The 17,825-nt window shown below is 36.7% G+C and overlaps 1 protein-coding gene across 1 annotated transcript in view; it reads right to left on the bottom strand.

Moving 5' to 3' along the window:
* GAD2 (glutamate decarboxylase 2) overlaps window positions 1–17,570 on the bottom strand; it is a 105,538-nt gene extending 87,968 nt beyond the window's left edge. Inside the window, exons 1-5 of the mRNA XM_075587615.1 lie at window positions 17,041–17,570; window positions 15,806–15,865; window positions 15,509–15,658; window positions 14,515–14,748; window positions 10,186–10,276 (exon numbers count right to left, since the gene is read on the bottom strand). Of these exons, the coding sequence (XP_075443730.1) occupies window positions 10,186–10,276; window positions 14,515–14,748; window positions 15,509–15,658; window positions 15,806–15,865; window positions 17,041–17,131 (626 nt within the window). The 5' untranslated portion in view covers window positions 17,132–17,570. The remainder of the gene's footprint in view (window positions 1–10,185; window positions 10,277–14,514; window positions 14,749–15,508; window positions 15,659–15,805; window positions 15,866–17,040) is intronic.
* Between the last annotated feature and the right edge of the window lie 255 nt (window positions 17,571–17,825).

The following is a 17,825-nucleotide window of genomic DNA, read 5'->3' as shown; positions in this document are numbered from 1 at the left end:
CATTCAATAAAATAATTAAAACCACTATGCAATAAATTACATAAATCATACCACCAGCCAAAAAATACATTTAATACATAAAAGCAGTAACCAACACAACAATTAATTCATACAACCACATACAACACATTAATTAAACCAGTAACCACCAAAATACATCATTAAATAAAATCGCTAACCAATCTGTAAAAAGAAAAAAACAAGCCATGACAATTCAAATCAATTTAATTTAAACAATAAAAAGAAATAGAAAATAAAACAGTCAATAGAAGAAATGCATTTGCCAGACAATGCAATGGCTCCCACTATATTCATCTGTACCATAAACAGGCACAGATTAGTACATTACATTCAATGGGCAATGAAAGACATAAAAAAAGAAAGATCCAATAAAAAAACTGTAAAAATAAAAGTACATACATTCAATATTTATCTTACCTTTAGAAGCTTTGGCCCTCCGAATCCTGGAAAATCAGCAAACCATCATACTGTGAAGTCACGGGAAAAAAAATCCAACAACAATCCAACGCCATCCACCGTAAAGATCAAGGACAGGTAACAAAATTCTTCTTTCTGTAATCTTCCATCATCTTCTTCTTTCTTCATCTGTGATTATTTCTTGTTTTTCTTTTTCTTCTGTCTTTATCTTCATCTGTTAATCCAATATCTCCATGTTAAATCCACGATGTTGAGCCGACGGCTTCTTGAGCTCAAATGAGACGTCTCGGCCTTAAATATGGCCTGTGACATCACATTTGGGAGGCAAATTGTTCACACGTCATCTGATTGGCTGTTAAAACCATGTGCCCTTTTTTTTTTAATGTGACGTCATGAAAGGGACTGAAGTAAGCCAATCAGATTGACTGTGTTTCATTCCCCTTTAACATTACATCACCAGATGTCCACAGTCACATGGTAGTTCAGCCAATCAGATTGTGAAAATTATATCCCAAATATGATTGGTTGTAGTAGACCATGTGACGGCAGCCATGTTTGATTTTGTGACGTCATCTTAAAGGGAAATGAAGCACAGCCATTCTGATTGGCTGGCTTCAGTCCCTTTCAAGAAGTAAAAGAAAAAAGAAAAAGTGTAATGGTGGCCTAGGAGGTGGCTAGTAGGGCTGCTGTGTGCATTCTTTTGTATTGTGGGTAACGGTGGTGGGTGAAGGGGTATTAGCCCAAAGGATGCATGTTTAGGCCTACTGGGTGGGTAGCAGAAGGGGTTAACCCCTTCATTACCTTAGCGGTTAATACCACTAAGGTAATGAAGGGCTAAGTCTACCTTCAAGCCCCCCGCAAGGCCTAAACACCCACCAAAGGCCCAATTCAACCTTCCCCCACCCCCGCTACCCTCAATAAGCATGGCACTGGTGGTTAACCCCTTCCTTGCCTTAGTGGTTAGCCGCTAAGTTAATGAAGTTGCCTGTAAATGCATTTTTATTGCATGGGATTCATGCCGGGGGTCTCCTGTGCTGATATTGACCGGTATCAGCTCCGGAGTCCGATGCAGGAATTTTTATTTTTTTCTAAGTGCTGTCAAGCCGCTTCTCAGCATCTTCTCCCCACCTTCTTGCCAACTTTTTGTGGTGAGACGATTTGGAGAGAAAATCTCCATTCTAGAGCGGCGATCAGCCACGATAAGCTGATCGGGGCTACTAGAATTGAGCGAGTTTGAGAAGCTGGCGATAAGCGGCGATAAGTGGTTTATCGCTGCGCGTTTGTTGGGTTTTTGTCCGGCAATAAAACTGCTTTTATCGCCAGCTTAACGGGGCTTACTTAATCGCTGTAGACTTTTTTGGCGATAAGCTGGCGATAAGGGGCTTATCGCTGCTTATAGCATTAGGCCCGAAGACTCTAGAAAATAAATTTCTTGAAAGAAAGTATGACCATGAAATAGTTATATCCGCAAAAGATAAAATAGGTACAATGGATAGAACTGACATTTTAAAACAAAAGAGAAAGAAAACACACAAGTGAATCTTATTCCATGATCCAATATAACAAAGATTCACCAAACATAAGTGATGTAATACAGTTTCAAAAGACTATTTACCAGACAAACCACAAGTACTGTAGTCTTCCCAAAAGCAAAAATTTAAAAGACAGATTAGCACCAGCTGCTTTGAAAAAAACAGAACTCATTGAAAGACACAAGTTTTTAACAGAAAAACCAAAATGTTTCGTCAAGTGAGAGAAATGTAAAGCATGTCAATTCGGACATACTAAAACACATAATTTTACATCTCCAAATAGAAGAAATAGTTACAAAAATGTCAAGTTGTATTCCTTCTTAAAGTGACCATGTAGTCTATCTTTTAACGTACAATATGCAGGATGCACAGTCTGCACATTAAGCATCTGCATATTGGAACATATTCAAAACATTACCCTAGGTCTTGAAACACAGTGTACCATTACATTTTAAGAAATGTCCTCAGTCAAACACAACTGGTTTGGTATATTTAGGTATACTGTAGAGCAAGTACAGTCCAATTGGACAGTTGGAAACAGAACTGTCAACCTCTCCCAAAGAGAATCATTTTGATTTTCCATTTACGTACTCTTTAGCTTTTAGGGATAAACTTATATATAGATATTAACTATTTTTGGTGTAATTATTATAAAACAAATATTTCCTTTATATATTTTTTATTCATCACTTACTGTATCTTTCATACATTTCATTTTTTTTTATTCAATTTTTTTTCTATGCCCAATCTATATTATATTCAAGAATTTAAGAGACCATAAGATAAATATAGAATCTATCACTACTGTACAGTATACCCTATGTCTATATGGTGAAAAATTACTGCAGGTTGTATTTAAAACAAGTTAAGTATATCTTTTGAAGAATTGCAATCTATATGTCATTCTTTTTAATCCAATTTTTATAATATTTTTATATTACAAAGTTTTTTAGCATAATATTATAGTTGGAATTAACAAGATTTTGTTGATATTTAGTGGTCAACTTTCCATTATTAATATGACTACAGAAGTTATTTTAATTGTTTGCTGATTGCACCTTTTAAAACTGTCCTATTTTCATATTAAATATATACATATATAATATATTGTATCTGAATGTTATGCTAGTCTTCTAAAATGTGTTCTTTCTCTTGCAGAAATGTATCTATATTGATGTTGTCCTTTTATATGCTAATTCAATGTCTGTTGCCCAATTGTGTAAGATAATTTGTTATTAAAGACATTTATGCATTCAATTGCATTGTATCATCATGAAGTCTAGAGACTATGTAAATCAGAATTTGAACCGGACTTTCCAAAGTCCCTGAGGAAGCTATCTGTGAGTGAAACGCATGGGATCTAACAACACAACGCAGCCAGAGACCCTCTAACTCTCAAGACGACTGCACCGATACCACCCCGCCTCAAACCGAGGCATAATTTGGAAGTTGCACGCTTGCTGTTGAGTGCTAGAAGATCTGCATCTGATACAGAGAAAGTCCTGGAGTACTTATCTAGTCCTTGATAATCATACATGCTGTTGTAAACCCTTCAATTTGTGCGTTTTATACTTTTCTCTACTGATTTTACTATATAAAGCATTGTTGCACTATATCTGTTTCTTTTTCATTGATATGTATTGGAAGAAACATCCATTTACGCTTCAATGAAGATGTATATGTAAGATCTACAGTTTGCAAATAGGAGGATTTAAACCCCATTAAACAAATGATTGAACACATCTACAGTCACGTGGGTGGCACTAATCTTGCCCACCATACCCACTGATTGATTATTTTAACAGTTTGGCACTATATTTTCTCTCCACTTATTTTCATATATTGTGGGATATTCTTCACTCTGAAGATCCTACTTCGTCTTTATCTGACCATTGGAAAAATTCTTGTTTTGGAGCTGCTTTATACCTAAAGAAATTAAATTGTATATATAGAGTATGTATTTACTCCCATATTCCTATTGAGCTTCTCTTTCACATTATATATTTTTTTTACCACGGAGGATTTTTTTTCCACTTTACCTTCTGGCTTTAAAATAATTCACATCACTCTTATATTATTTCCAGACGCTACCAATAGACATTCCACTAGCAGAACTTAAAAATATCCAGAATAGAATTTTTCAATTCATCTGGAAAAACAAAAGACCAAGGGTTGCTAGAACAATTTTGCTAGCTCCAAAAGATTGCGGAGGTCTGGGAGTCCCGGATATCACGAAATACTATTTGGCGGCCCAACTAAAACAAGTAATAATGTGGAACAACGACCCAACTATAAGTTGTTGGCTCGGGATTGAGTCTACCTATGCAAGACCCCTTTCTCTGCCGGTAACCCTTTGGACCGAGGGGGGAAGAGAGAGCCTATCACACTTCCCTGCCTTCCGGACGCGGTAGCAGGGACTGCAGCTGCAGGGCGTGCGCCTGTACTACGAGTGCTGACTGAGGACTTTGTGTTTATGTGAGTGCTTTGTATAAACATTAGCACCTACCGATTAAATCTGTCGGTTTGTCATTAATACATTTGCCTCACCATCTGTTTGATAACCATCCACGTGGGAGACGTTGGGATAGAGTGGCAGAGTGAGGGTTCCCTCATCATACCATCGCCTTCCAGTGACCCAGGCCCCCTGCTGCACGGACCGGGGTAGGAGAATTGGATTATCACAGATACCTCCTGTTATATTTATACTTACACTGGGCCGTGTAAGTATTGTGGATCTATATTTATTTATCTCCCCCCACCCTCCTCCCTGGCTTATCTAACCTTATGTGGTTTGATATATGCGTTATATTTGAAGACTGCATTTTCTCCTTTTAACCCTTGCTCCCCCCTGTTTTCTTGTTTATCTCTATTGCCAAAATTACACCTAGAGGAATGTCTTGACACTGGATGCTGGGTATTCCCACTCTTAATCAGTCTCAAGTGCTTCATAATGCGTATTTTAAGGGACTTGGTTCTTCTTCCCACCTAGCGCGTCCAACATCCACATGAAAGCAAATATATAACAAATTCAGTGTTACAATTTATGAATGAATTAATTGTGTGAGATCTTGTGGGAAATTCTGAAGAAAAACAAGTTGAGAGTTTCATAAAGTGACAAGCCGTACAGCGTCCACATCTTTACGACCCCTTATTTGATAAAGTAAATGGCTTGGTAACCGTAGAACATACAAAACTTGGAGAGATATAATTGGCAGTAGTTTTACCTCATATAAAGAAAGGTCTGGGGCAAGATTCAACATATATTCCTAAATTGGGATCATTCAAATAAACAGTGATATGCTGCACACCTTAAGAATTAAACCAAAAAGTATTACCGGTGCTGCTGGTTCAAGGATACCTGTCAAACATCCACTTGGACTGTGATAAAAAGAGAGATCCAGCACTCCACGGATTTTGCAAAATGTTCAAATTTATTGCGCCATACACAACGACCGTTTCGACCTTAGTAGGTCTTTTTCACTTGAAAAAGACCTACTAAGGTCGAAACGGTCGTTGTGTATGGCGCAATAAATTGGGGTCATGGCACAATAAATTCCAATGCTTGTGAACAATTGATTTAACTTTATTACTGTATCTATGGAACAGGGAAATAAATAAGGTTACCTCAGGATCCTCCCTGAAACCCCCAGAATTTATCCTAGTCTATGTAGCAGAATGTTCTTTACATTTTTTAATTATCTTTTTTTTTATTATTTAGTTTATAGTCATAGAAAGAGGAATCTTTAAATAATGATGATCTCTCTATAGTCAAAACATCCTCAAAAGCTTATTGCAAATCCATGTCATCCTCTCTCAAAAAAACATTGAAATAAATCTTGTGATCAGTTTATAAAGTCAGGTAAAGTAGAACAGTTTTGCCTCAGACTTAGGAACTGTCCTTTTGGTACACCACAAATATTATGGGGGTGACAGTTGTCCGCCCCCAAGAATGTACTGTATTTCAAGAATTCGACTAACAAAAAGTATTAGTCTGCATATTATTATCAAGATCCACATACAGCAACAGATCTAAATAATGAATTTGATGATAACTCCAATTATAAGTGAAAACCAAGTTTGAAGTGTTACCATGAAGGTATTCAAAACAGGAAAAAGGTGTATCTGTGTCTCTATTCCAAAAAATATTAGATCATCTGTAAATCATATATATTATATATATGTGTATGTGTATGTGTATGTATATGTATGTATATGTATATGTATATATATATATCTATAGGTATATATAGATATCTATATATACCTATAGATATATATATATATATATAGATATCTATATATACCTATAGATATATAGATATACACATATACACACACACACACACACACACACACACACACACACACACACACACACACACACACACACACACACACACACACACACATATATATTTACATATATATATACAGTATATGATATATTCCCACTATGTGTTTTTATCACCAGAGATATGAGTTACCTCCCACCACCTCAAAAAGAGGTTGGCATGCAAGGGGGAAAAAATAGTGCCCATTGCTGTACCTCATATTTAATGATAATGAGGATGATGAGGGGTGCTGGGGGAGATATGATGATGATGATGATGATGATGATGATGATGATGATGATAATGATGTTGATGATGATGATGATGATGATGATAATGATGATGATGATGATGATGATGATGATGATGATGATGATGATGATGATGATGATGATGATGATGATGATGATTTTACCCGTGCGGCCCAAATCTGTTTTCCTTGGAGCAGTTCAGCCCTTCTCACTTTACACCTTTAATATGTATTGACGGGGCATTTTTAATATGAATTGGTGGGGGCGGGGTATTTTTATTATGTATTGCGGGGTAGGGTTATATGTATTTAGGGGGGTGGGGTTTTTTGGTATGTATTTTGTAGGGGGATTGAGTGAGAGTGGGGTAATTGACGGAAGGTAGGGGCGAGTGAGTGGAGAGAGGGGGAGGGAGAGCGTGAGGAAAAGAGGGAGTAAGAGTCCTCCAAACAAAAAAGGTTTGGAATCACTGGTATAGAGTAAGGTGCATCGAGAGTAACCCCAAATGTATTTTCTACCTCATGTGACCTCCCTTAGTTGAGACAATAAATCTCCAGAATCCAGAACGTGTGATAGTAAAATTTTTTTTACAAAAGACTGCAAGATATAGTCAATATAATGAGAAAGACCACCCTTCAAAGATCCAATACTGGAAATAATAGGTCTCGCGGGCAGGCAAATAAGTGACATGGATATTTGGAAGATGGTGAAAGATGTTTTACAGGGTTGGAATTCACTATGTAATCACATTCCGCATTCCGAAAGAACGTTCAGAACCTTGCCCAAATCTAAAAGATTCATAAGTTCCCTCATAAATGTATCAGTGGTATTTCCCAAAAGTTCAGAGTAGCAGCAAGTATCCCAAGTTGGTGGTGTGTTTCCTTGAGGTAATAACTCCTTCTCTGAACCACTCGCTAGTGACGTCATCCCATGCGCCGAGGAGTTGGATTGTACATGGGGAGATATCACAGTGGAGCGACGCATCCCCAGTGCGCAGGCGCGGCGCGGCACTGCTGAACTTTTGGCGCGAAATGGCGGCTACATAAAGTAAGAAGGTATGTTAGTGTACTACACCTTGAGAAAGTCCCACGGGACGAATTGCGTTTGTGCGTTTGCCTTTTTCACCTTCCTGTGAACTTATCTAACAAATACCCTTCAGTTTTATTTTGGAGTTGCCCGTGATATTTTTTCATGCAGGATTTCTTCTGTTTGCTTGCTGATTGCTGTGCTCCTTTGCTCCATTCATCATCATTGGAATACTATGTAGGCTAACCTGGTGACTACCACCATGACATCTTCGAGAGGCACATCCGTGTACCTCCGCCTCACCTTCTCCATGATGCTTCTCGATAAGCTCATCAGAAGAGCCACCATCACCACCACCAATGTCACTCTTACCCTTTCGAACTTTGACTCACACTCCCTGACACAGATGGGCTTACAGCAGTCACAACCTCCTCAATGCTTGAAGCACTCGCTGCTCCCTTCCCTACTCCTCCTGTCTGCGTTTTCACCTCCTGAACTACCACATTCCTCATGGCTAGAACTGGTCCCTGCTCCAGCAACCCCGACAACAGACTCACCTGCTTTCACGCACAACATGTATCTCCTGCTCGCCCACCTTTTCAAACAAAAGTTGGGCCTGGGCACAGGAAGAATCATCAGTCTCTGTCATTATACAGACCAAATCACCTTAAGTTAATAACACACAAGAAATAGCTGCGGACAAAGGTGGTCCTGACAGAAACTCACTATTAATCAAATGGCAATAGCCTACAGATCCTCAGTCCTTCTTTGTGTGGATGTTGAGGCGCACAGTGACTTCCAAGTTCATAAAATATACGGAATAAACCACAACATACTGTAGTACAGCTCTGTGATATAGAGCTGGTCAGAGAGAAAGTGACTAATAGTATTCACACTTGGTGAGTATATAGTGTACAATAGAAGTACTGTAACATTCAGTGTTTATAATTAAAACACTGGAAGATTGTTCCAAATAGCTTCAGAAATATGGAGCAGAACAACACAGTAGTGTAAATCTATATTTACTAGAGACACACGGGTGGTATATTGCACTCACAAGAGGTCTTTTGAAAATAAGCCTTTTGGGTCATTTGTATATGGCACACCTCAGCCACCTTGCTCCCGTTCAGCAGAGTGGAATACAGACCTTGTCAGAGAGCCGCTTGTATACTGGAGTATCCTCAGTCCTACCTGCTTCTTCTAAGGCAGAGCTACTTTTCAAAACAACCTGTTCCTCTGACACAGGCTGAACAGCAGGTTCATGATGAATGCTCAAAACTAGGGTTGCAGCCGCCCAAGTACTACAGCTACTCCAATGGCTGGTACTAGCAGGAAAATCCACTGATACACATACTACTGCCTTTGCTGATTCAACCTAACTGCCAAATGAGCCAAAGGAAAAATTCCTTCTTAGTCTCTCAGGAGGGACACGTGCAAAGCCCCTCCTGTCCTGGCTGCCATCAGTCATAATAATAAAGAAAATGTAAAAAGAAAGTATAACAACAAAATTCTCTTTCTAGATAATTTTTTATCTTTTTATTTCCCTTTTTCTCTCTATTTCTCTCTCTAGAACTAATTTAATTGAAATTTTCTAGCTTTCTCTCTCCATTCCCCACCACAACCGGTACCACACACCCTCTCCCATCCCTCACCAGAGTGCAACAAATAGGCAAGAAGTGAGAGTGGCAAAATAAATGCTTTCAGTTTTGGACTCCGCATAATCCCGCCTATGGATTCCAGCCATGGATTCCACAGAAGCCTCTGGATTTCATTGCATGGATCGGATTGCACCCCTAAAGCCGAGAAAAATCCTTGGAATGGATTCTGACAGATTCACCCATCTCTACCAGGGGGTACTCCTGAACTGAACTGGGGGACTCAAAGCTCTAGAAATCCCTTGCTTGCCAAGATATGTAATTGTTTACCTTTGTAATACTTGCAAGGAAAAACAGATTTGGTTGCAGGGTCATCCAATCAAAAGCTGCAATGTCTCACATGATGATATCATGACTTCCTATTTCCAAGAGTGAGGCTGACCCCAGTGGACGCAAGAATTGTAATATTGTTTATATTATTTGTTTGAGACAAGCACTATATATATATAGAAACATTCCATAGCTTGCACTCAAAGTAATTCAATGTTAGGCGGGTTCTTGTCTCAAACAAATAATATAAACAATATTACCATTCTTGCGTCCGGTAAGAAGAGACTGCACTCAGGTGTAGTATTTCAAAGCATCTGTATTAGGCATAAGGTACAAAAATAGGCCGCCCAAACCGCACCCCCTTGAGAAAGGAAACGTCGGTCTCTTCTTACCGGACGCAAAAATGCTAATATTGTGTGTATATATATCGGAACAGGACCTTTCTCAAGGGGGTGCGGTTTGGGCGGCCTATTTTTGTACCTTCTGCCTAATGCCTAATACAGATCCTTTGAAATATATATATTATATATATAATAATTTTGCTTCAAATATGTAAAAAACAAACACACAGCAGGACGGGTTGCTGCTTTAGCTGTTAAGTAAACTCTGCATTTCTCTCAGGTAGTAAAAGGATTGATTTTTAGCAAATGTGAAACCGTTTTTCATACTTAGCTACAGTACTTACATGTTGGTATTTGCAGTGGAGGTCAGCCAGTCTGCAGCTAATCCAACCATATCAAGTCCAGTTGACAGCTGATTAAAATATCTAGGATGCCCTAATAAAAAAATAATGAATCAATGTAACGACTTAGTATATGATATACTTTTTTTTAGTCAAATGAAAATTATTTGTTGTCCCATATTCAGTTAACAGTTGTATTTGCTTAACTCAAAAGAAAACAATTACATCATCAAAAATAGTGCAATCTCTCATTAAGTCCTTGTAATTTCTTTTTAAAGTGTGTGTAATCAATCAAGTACAGTATATATCTTGCTTCTTACAGTATTTTAAACATAGGTTTAAATGACTAATGATTTTAAAACCAGAGTGAAATAAAACAAGAATAGAGGCCAGACGTTCCCTAATTCTACAGATAATAATTTTTAAAAGTCATGGAAAGGACAATCATTTGTCATTTCTTCCAGATAGGAATATCATAAATAGCCAATGTTAAATAAACACAGTTAAAATCAATATTAATGCCATGAAAATAAGGCATGAAAGTGTATTCAGTGGGTGATTTGATTTGCAACTCTATTTAATATGTAAGACTCTTTTTCTTTGATTTGACTTCCAGTTTTGAGAACAGACTGGGACAATTAAAACTCTGAATATAAATGACTCATTAGAAATTAGTTAGGAAGTGATATCCTATCAATTGGTTTGGGCTCCAGTACTAACTGAGGAAACAATATATTTCATAGATAAAACCCTATTTCCCTTCAACAGACCTAGCTTATGTTAATTTGGTGTATTTGCAGCTGTTTTGTACAAGGGAGCAAAGCAGAGAAAGAAAGCAAAGAAAAAGCAAAGAGAACATCAATTCAGTACATCGTTTGCCAGGCGGCCACTGCTCTGTTATCATGTTCTTGCACATGTGGTGAGAATAATGCTTTCAACTGAGATGCAATTTTCTATATCATTTAATAGAATTAGTAAGGTCAGATTATTTCCATTCACATGAAAGGGACTGCAAATAATGTTTGAAGGATTTGCCCTATTTGGCTGGCAAAAACATTATCTCCAATCATTTCTGAGATGACAAGGTAAAGTAAAAAAAATTAAAACTCAGTATACAGTTACAGTTTAATTAGATATTGTTTTCTCCTTTATACCTGTCAGTTTGCCTTTGAGAGCTTGGTCATATTTAGTCAAACTACTGGAATTGTTATTTTAAAATGAGAAATTGACTATTAGGCCCAGTGTACTGGTAATTCATGTGATTCACTCTTTGTTCAACATGAGCACTGGACATGTATTAAATTTCACGGGAACTGAGCAAGAACTATTTATATTCAATTTATTATTACTTCATATTTTTCAGGAACAGCACATCTCAAAGCACAATGAGAAGAAGAAGAAGAAGAAGAAGAAGAAGAAGAAGAAGAAGAAGAAGAAGAAGAAGAATAAGAATTTAAATAATACCTTATAATTGTTATTTGATTGTATATGCATGCACAATTGTACATAAAAAAATAATTGTGTGATACTTGAGTAATTGTTATGAGGAATCATGGTTTTCGTAATCTATCACAAAGAGATGCCAATTCATTGTCATAGGTGGTCAATAGTATGAAAAGCAAATTGGGTAAGATCACATGGAGGTGATACTAGAGAATAGTAAATTAACCACAAAAACAATCATATATATAAATAAGTATATAACTTGTCATATTGGATATAGCATTGGACTTTTTGTCTTTTGTTGTATACATTAGGTTACAAACCCAGTATGACACAAATATATAAAGTATGGTGTGGTGTGTCTGGGATCTGAGTCCGCAGGGATTGTGTGTCTCTTTAATGAATCCCATCAAACCTTGGAGAATAAACAGTAGGGCCAGTTAATGGTACAAAGGAGGAGGAGGGTTGGAAGCAATCCTGTGACTCAAACTGAATGACAATCGGGATGCAGGACTATTCTCTATATTTTCATCTCTTTAAGGTGCTGTCCAAGGTAATTCAAATAAATACTGTCTATACAGTATGCATATTTTGTATAATTTGCCTTTATAACACGTTCTCTTTTTTCACCCTGATTACATTTTCATTGTAAAATCATCCAGTAGCTTTAGATTTTGAAAAAATATTGATTAGGAAGCAGAATTGTCTAAAATTAACTATTAAGAATATTACCTGATTACACCTAGATATACCTTTACTTTACACACCCCTAAAAGCCAATCACCTTACACAATGTACAAAGTTTGCCCCTTTCAAACATATCTGAAGAAACTCATAATGTTTTTATATATTTGCTGCACTGCTTATATTGTACATCTTGCATTGTATGATTTTTTTTAATAAAATGTATCTATATATCTGGGGATTCTATCCCTGTATCAACTTTGTATTTGTCATATATGAACAATGTTTAACAATGCTCATAACAGAACTATTACTATTTAGACCAATCCCCCAAAAAATATGTTTGAAAAATACACAGGAAATCAAGATACTCAAAAAATAAAATGTTTAACAATCAGTTCTCCCTTTTTCCAAACTTCTCCTTAGAACAAATCGAATAAGCATTGAACAAAGTCATTTTTCATGTGGGTGAAATGGTTACCATTTTGTTCTATCCCCACAAATCTAGCATGTACTGTACAAGCAGATGATGTGGGACAAACAAACTCATGTTACATCATATATAATAACTTTTTTTTTTAAGGTTGCCAAAATAATAACATATATTAATTATAATTTGGGGAATTGTATAATATACTGTAAAAGAACTGCTTTCACATATTAATTTTTGAATAACCGTGGTATTAAACTTGTTACACATAATCAGCATTAAGGGTTGCTGTCAGCTTTATTAAGAAAAAACGTGAAATAGTAAAATGATATATGCATTCTGGCAAAAGTAAATGATAAAATTGGCTTTAAAACATGTTTTTGAATTGGCAAACATTTGCATATTAATAAGGGCCAATATACACACAAAATCACTTAGGATATCAGCTGCATAACCAAAGAAATGTCTGCATTATCTTGTATTTCTTCGACAAATGCCACGATCCGTTATTGAAGTTTTAGTACGAGGTAAGAAGGTTGAATAGTAAATAACATGCTCCTGTTATATTATCTATAATATTACTACTAAGAATATAGAAGTACTGCAACACGTTATTATATGTACAAAAGTCTCATAATACATCAATCTATTTAAGAAATACATGGTACAGGGAAGCAGTTGTATACATTGAATTGTTCTGCACAAAAGTCGACCTAAATATAAACAAATAACAGGTGTGATTGGGTCATTTAACCAAATATCATGTATTCAAATCATCAGTTACTGTATAATGTGCTAACTGAGGGCAGCTATTGATCAGTCCAAAACACGTATTGTTCTTGTTGTATTCTATGGAAGGTATTGTTTATAAGCAATTAGCAGCAATTCAGGGCAATCTAACATAATTATTGTGAGTCCCAATTTTAGTCCATTGTAGAAAAAAATAATAATTAGTACATTTACGCTTAATCCTTTCACTGCCAGTGTGGCCTGCAGTAAAGGAAAGCAAAGGCGTAGCAGACCTTGCTAGCATTGAAAGAGTTCATGCTTTATCTAAAACTTCAGTTTTGTTTAACGAAAAGGTAATTTTGTGTTATCATACTGAAGTGCACTCACTCTACATATTATGTATAAAAATAAGAACCATAAAACTTCCTTTGACAAGATAAAAAAATACACTACGGGTCCCCTCCTCCACAAAGAATATATGGGTGTTTTGTTATTTTTTTTTTCCAGAGGTAACTGAGTCACCCACCAGTGAAAAACTATTTCATCAGCTGGATAACCCTGTACTAAAGGGCTACAGTGTATCAGCATCCATTGTATGGACTTCTTCAGAAATGTGTCAGTACCCCATCCACTGCCAAAACACCAGCTTTCTGAGCACAAATCAGCTCTAATTTACCCACATACAGTACATCTGCACTCCCAATCCAAACAATTTTCATAGTACACACAGATATCATCATCATTCATAATTCATCATTCATACAGTACACACACACACACACACACACACACACACACACACACACACACACACACACACACACACACACACACACACACACACACACACACACACACGACTGTCTGACTCGCACAATTCCATTTCTTCGTCTATGCTTCTGTCCTTATAATATGTAATCATCATTGCATACAAATCCCTAGCCCTGTATAATCAACCTCAAAGTGCAATTTAAAAAGAAATCTTTCATATTGCATATAAATGTACAGAAAAAAATAATACGTGGAGACAACTGAAATGACATTACCTGTCTTGATAGCATATTTTAAGGTTGTTTTGCAGTTAAGCAGGATGTCTTCTAAGTTCTGTGGCTGTTCGGACAGTTCCCAGTTGTATTCCTGAAGAAGCTCATTTGGATAATGAAAATCAATCACCTTCGTAGACCTGTCGAAAGTTTTCACCACGTACTGCAGTAAAATGTCTATAACGTCTTGCAAGAAAGACAGTGTTTCCCCTTCACTGTTTTTTGCTGGTAGAAGATCTGAAACATATTCGGGAAACCTCAGGAAACTCAGTTATTGAGAAACCTTTTCTCTCTACTGCATCATGCAAACCAATGATCATATTAATTAAACATACATGTAAAAACAAATCCAGTTGTCAAATCCAATATTATCCTTTGTACTTGTCCACAAAGACAATAGAACTTTAGATATTCTATCCAATGACTTCCTATTTTCTTATAGTAAAGATTAAATATGATATATGGGCTTATTCTGTATGGTGTGATAGCGCAGATGACGTTAATGGGGTTTCTCATGCGGTAGAATATCATCTGCGCTATCACACCTTAAAGGCTAAGCCCCAAATAGTGAGCACAATGAAACCTGGGTTTGTATATTGGATAAAATACTCTCAAATACGTTTAAATCGTAAATTATTATGACACCAGATTCTTGAATAGAAGAAGATTTGTATTCTATCAAATAGACAATTTGTACAGATGTTTTTTAAATATCACGTATTTTGGTGTGAAATTAAAACATTGGTTTGTTAACATGATTTTTGCTATGATGTGTCTATATATATATATATATATAGTGTTCCTTTTTATTTTCGCTGACTTGTTTCTCAATGCCACCGATGCCTTCTCGCAATTACTGTATTGCTCAGGAGATACCAACAGGAACAGAATGTGTTAAAGTGTATTTAGTATTATTAGTATTCACATTATTTTGAGAAACATAATACCTATATTGCATGTAAATACTATGTACATCGCCAAAAGCAGCAATACATACCTGTTGAGTATAATAAGGAAAAATTACTGTCACCCTTTTGGCATTTGCACGTCTTGTTATTGTAGTTAGAAGACATTCCTTTGTCTTGTGAGCCAGTCTCATCTTTGGTCCCAGGGTCCACTGATTTTTCTCCCTCTCCATAAAGTAAAGCTACATGGGGAGACACAATTCAATGTTTTCAAAAGAAAAACTAAAATAATTATATACAATACTGTATATGCCGGCTTGGAAATACAATCATACTTTAATCAAATGAACTGCAATTGTAAACAATGTAGGTTTGTTGTTATCACTTACCGCATAATTTCGAGCTGATTCCTCCTGTAAACTTCTGGGCTACCTGACACAATGCTTTTGCTGGATCAAAAACATAAAACATATATTTTTTAATGCATTTTTTTTTAGGATAAGCGGACAATGTCAATATTTCTAAGGTTCTGCACCAGAGAAAAATATGTTGTAATTGGTAAGTTATCTTCAATAGATCTGAATACCTTTGAAACAAGGTTTATTTCACTTTTATGATGTGTCCCTTAAGTTTTAAAATGTACCAGAGAGTCACATTAACATTTTAACATATGTCTATATGTGTGTGTATATATATTATATGTATGTGTGTGTATATATATATATTATATGTGTGTGTATATATATATATTATATGTGTGTGTATATATATATATTATATGTGTGTGTGTGCAGATAGATAGATAGATAGATAGATAGATAGATAGATAGATAGATAGATAGATAGATAGATAGATAGATAGATAGATAGATGGATAGATGGATAGATGGATAGATGGATAGATGGATAGATGGATAGATGGATAGATGGATAGATGGATAGATGGATAGATGGATAGATAGATAGATAGATAGATAGATAGATAGATAGATAGATAGATAGATAGATAGATAGATAGATAGATAGATAGATGGATAGGTGGATAGGTAAAATAAATATTTGTCTCTGTTTTGCCATGTCCAGGTTACGTTTGAGATGTTTTAAATGTTCCCTCGCTATTATTATCTAGGAAAAACAGACCATTCTAAAACAACAAACCCTTTGTACCTGACTTCACACATTTCTTCACCATCCATATATAACCCTATATAAATCGGATGCACAACCTATTTGGCGACCAAAACTATGCAAGTCCGATTAGCACAATACTGTAGCTAATTAAGTTACAGTAGGTATGAAGATTGCGCTGTGTGCTAATGAGTCTGTTATCAATGTTTCTATATCAATGTATAGCCATCATGCTGAATATATCTATATGAATACACCTATATTAATCCATGCTGTGGTTACGACTGGCCATAAATTGATTATTGCAATGCAATCGACGAGTACATCTATATTAGTGTAGTGTTTATCAGAGGGTCACGAATATGTCATGCACTTGCTATGCACTTGCCCATAATAGTAATAATAATAATCAAGGAGTTTTTGTCACCGAACGATCTGGGTTCTTCTTACTAGTAACTGCCGATAATTACCTGAGAAAGTGGGGCGCCAACCTTACCTTTGCCCGTGTTATCAGGTTTCGTGTTATCAGGTTCATTGTTCCCTTCTTCCGTCCCAAAGGACCAGAAACCAGAGCCCGGAGATGCCATCCTAGCCCTTGAAATCACAGACGGGAAGGTGGCTCTGCTGCTGCTGCTGCTGCTGCTGAACGGTGTCCAGTTGAAGCATAGAAACAAACAGCACCGGTGTGTGGTAGAAAATCACTGCAGAAGGGAATAATGAGCTGTGGAGTAATGATGAGGATGGGTGTTTATTACCACAGCACTGTATGTTCAATGCTGCTCTGGTTATTAGTGAAAGAGAGTTTCAGGAGGGGAGCAATACTGCACAGCCGTAGAAGTGCTGTTTGCAAGGAGCTGTCTGTGGTGCTGATCCTGACTGATCCCTCGCGTAGTACAGTCACTGACTAAAAACATTGCAAGCAAAGACAGACGCCCCATGCACTAGTGTCAACCACCATATTCCCCACCCTGCGCATGTCATCAGATACCTATTGGTGCTACCAATTGGGTATGGACTCTGTAGTAATAGACTTGCCGTGGGACAAGCATCAAGTCTGCGCCAGCAGGGAATTCTTGTGAGAAAAAATAATAACCCTTTGTGTTGATGCTGACAATGCTATCTCGCTTATAGCGGTTTATAAACATTTTATTGGCTGACAAAAAATGAAAATAGCGAATTGTAATTAAAAGCACTTATTTAGGAAATTGAAGCGATGACAAGGCACTTGATCCACAGCAGCGTTTCGTGTGATATGTGGTCACCATTGATCTAAGTGGCGCT

Source organism: Ascaphus truei, chromosome 2 (assembly GCF_040206685.1).
Source record: "Ascaphus truei isolate aAscTru1 chromosome 2, aAscTru1.hap1, whole genome shotgun sequence".
NCBI classification, from domain to species: Eukaryota; Metazoa; Chordata; class Amphibia; order Anura; family Ascaphidae; genus Ascaphus; species Ascaphus truei.
Note: the sequence above shows the minus strand (reverse complement) of the source record. Positions and strands in the feature narration are given on the sequence as shown.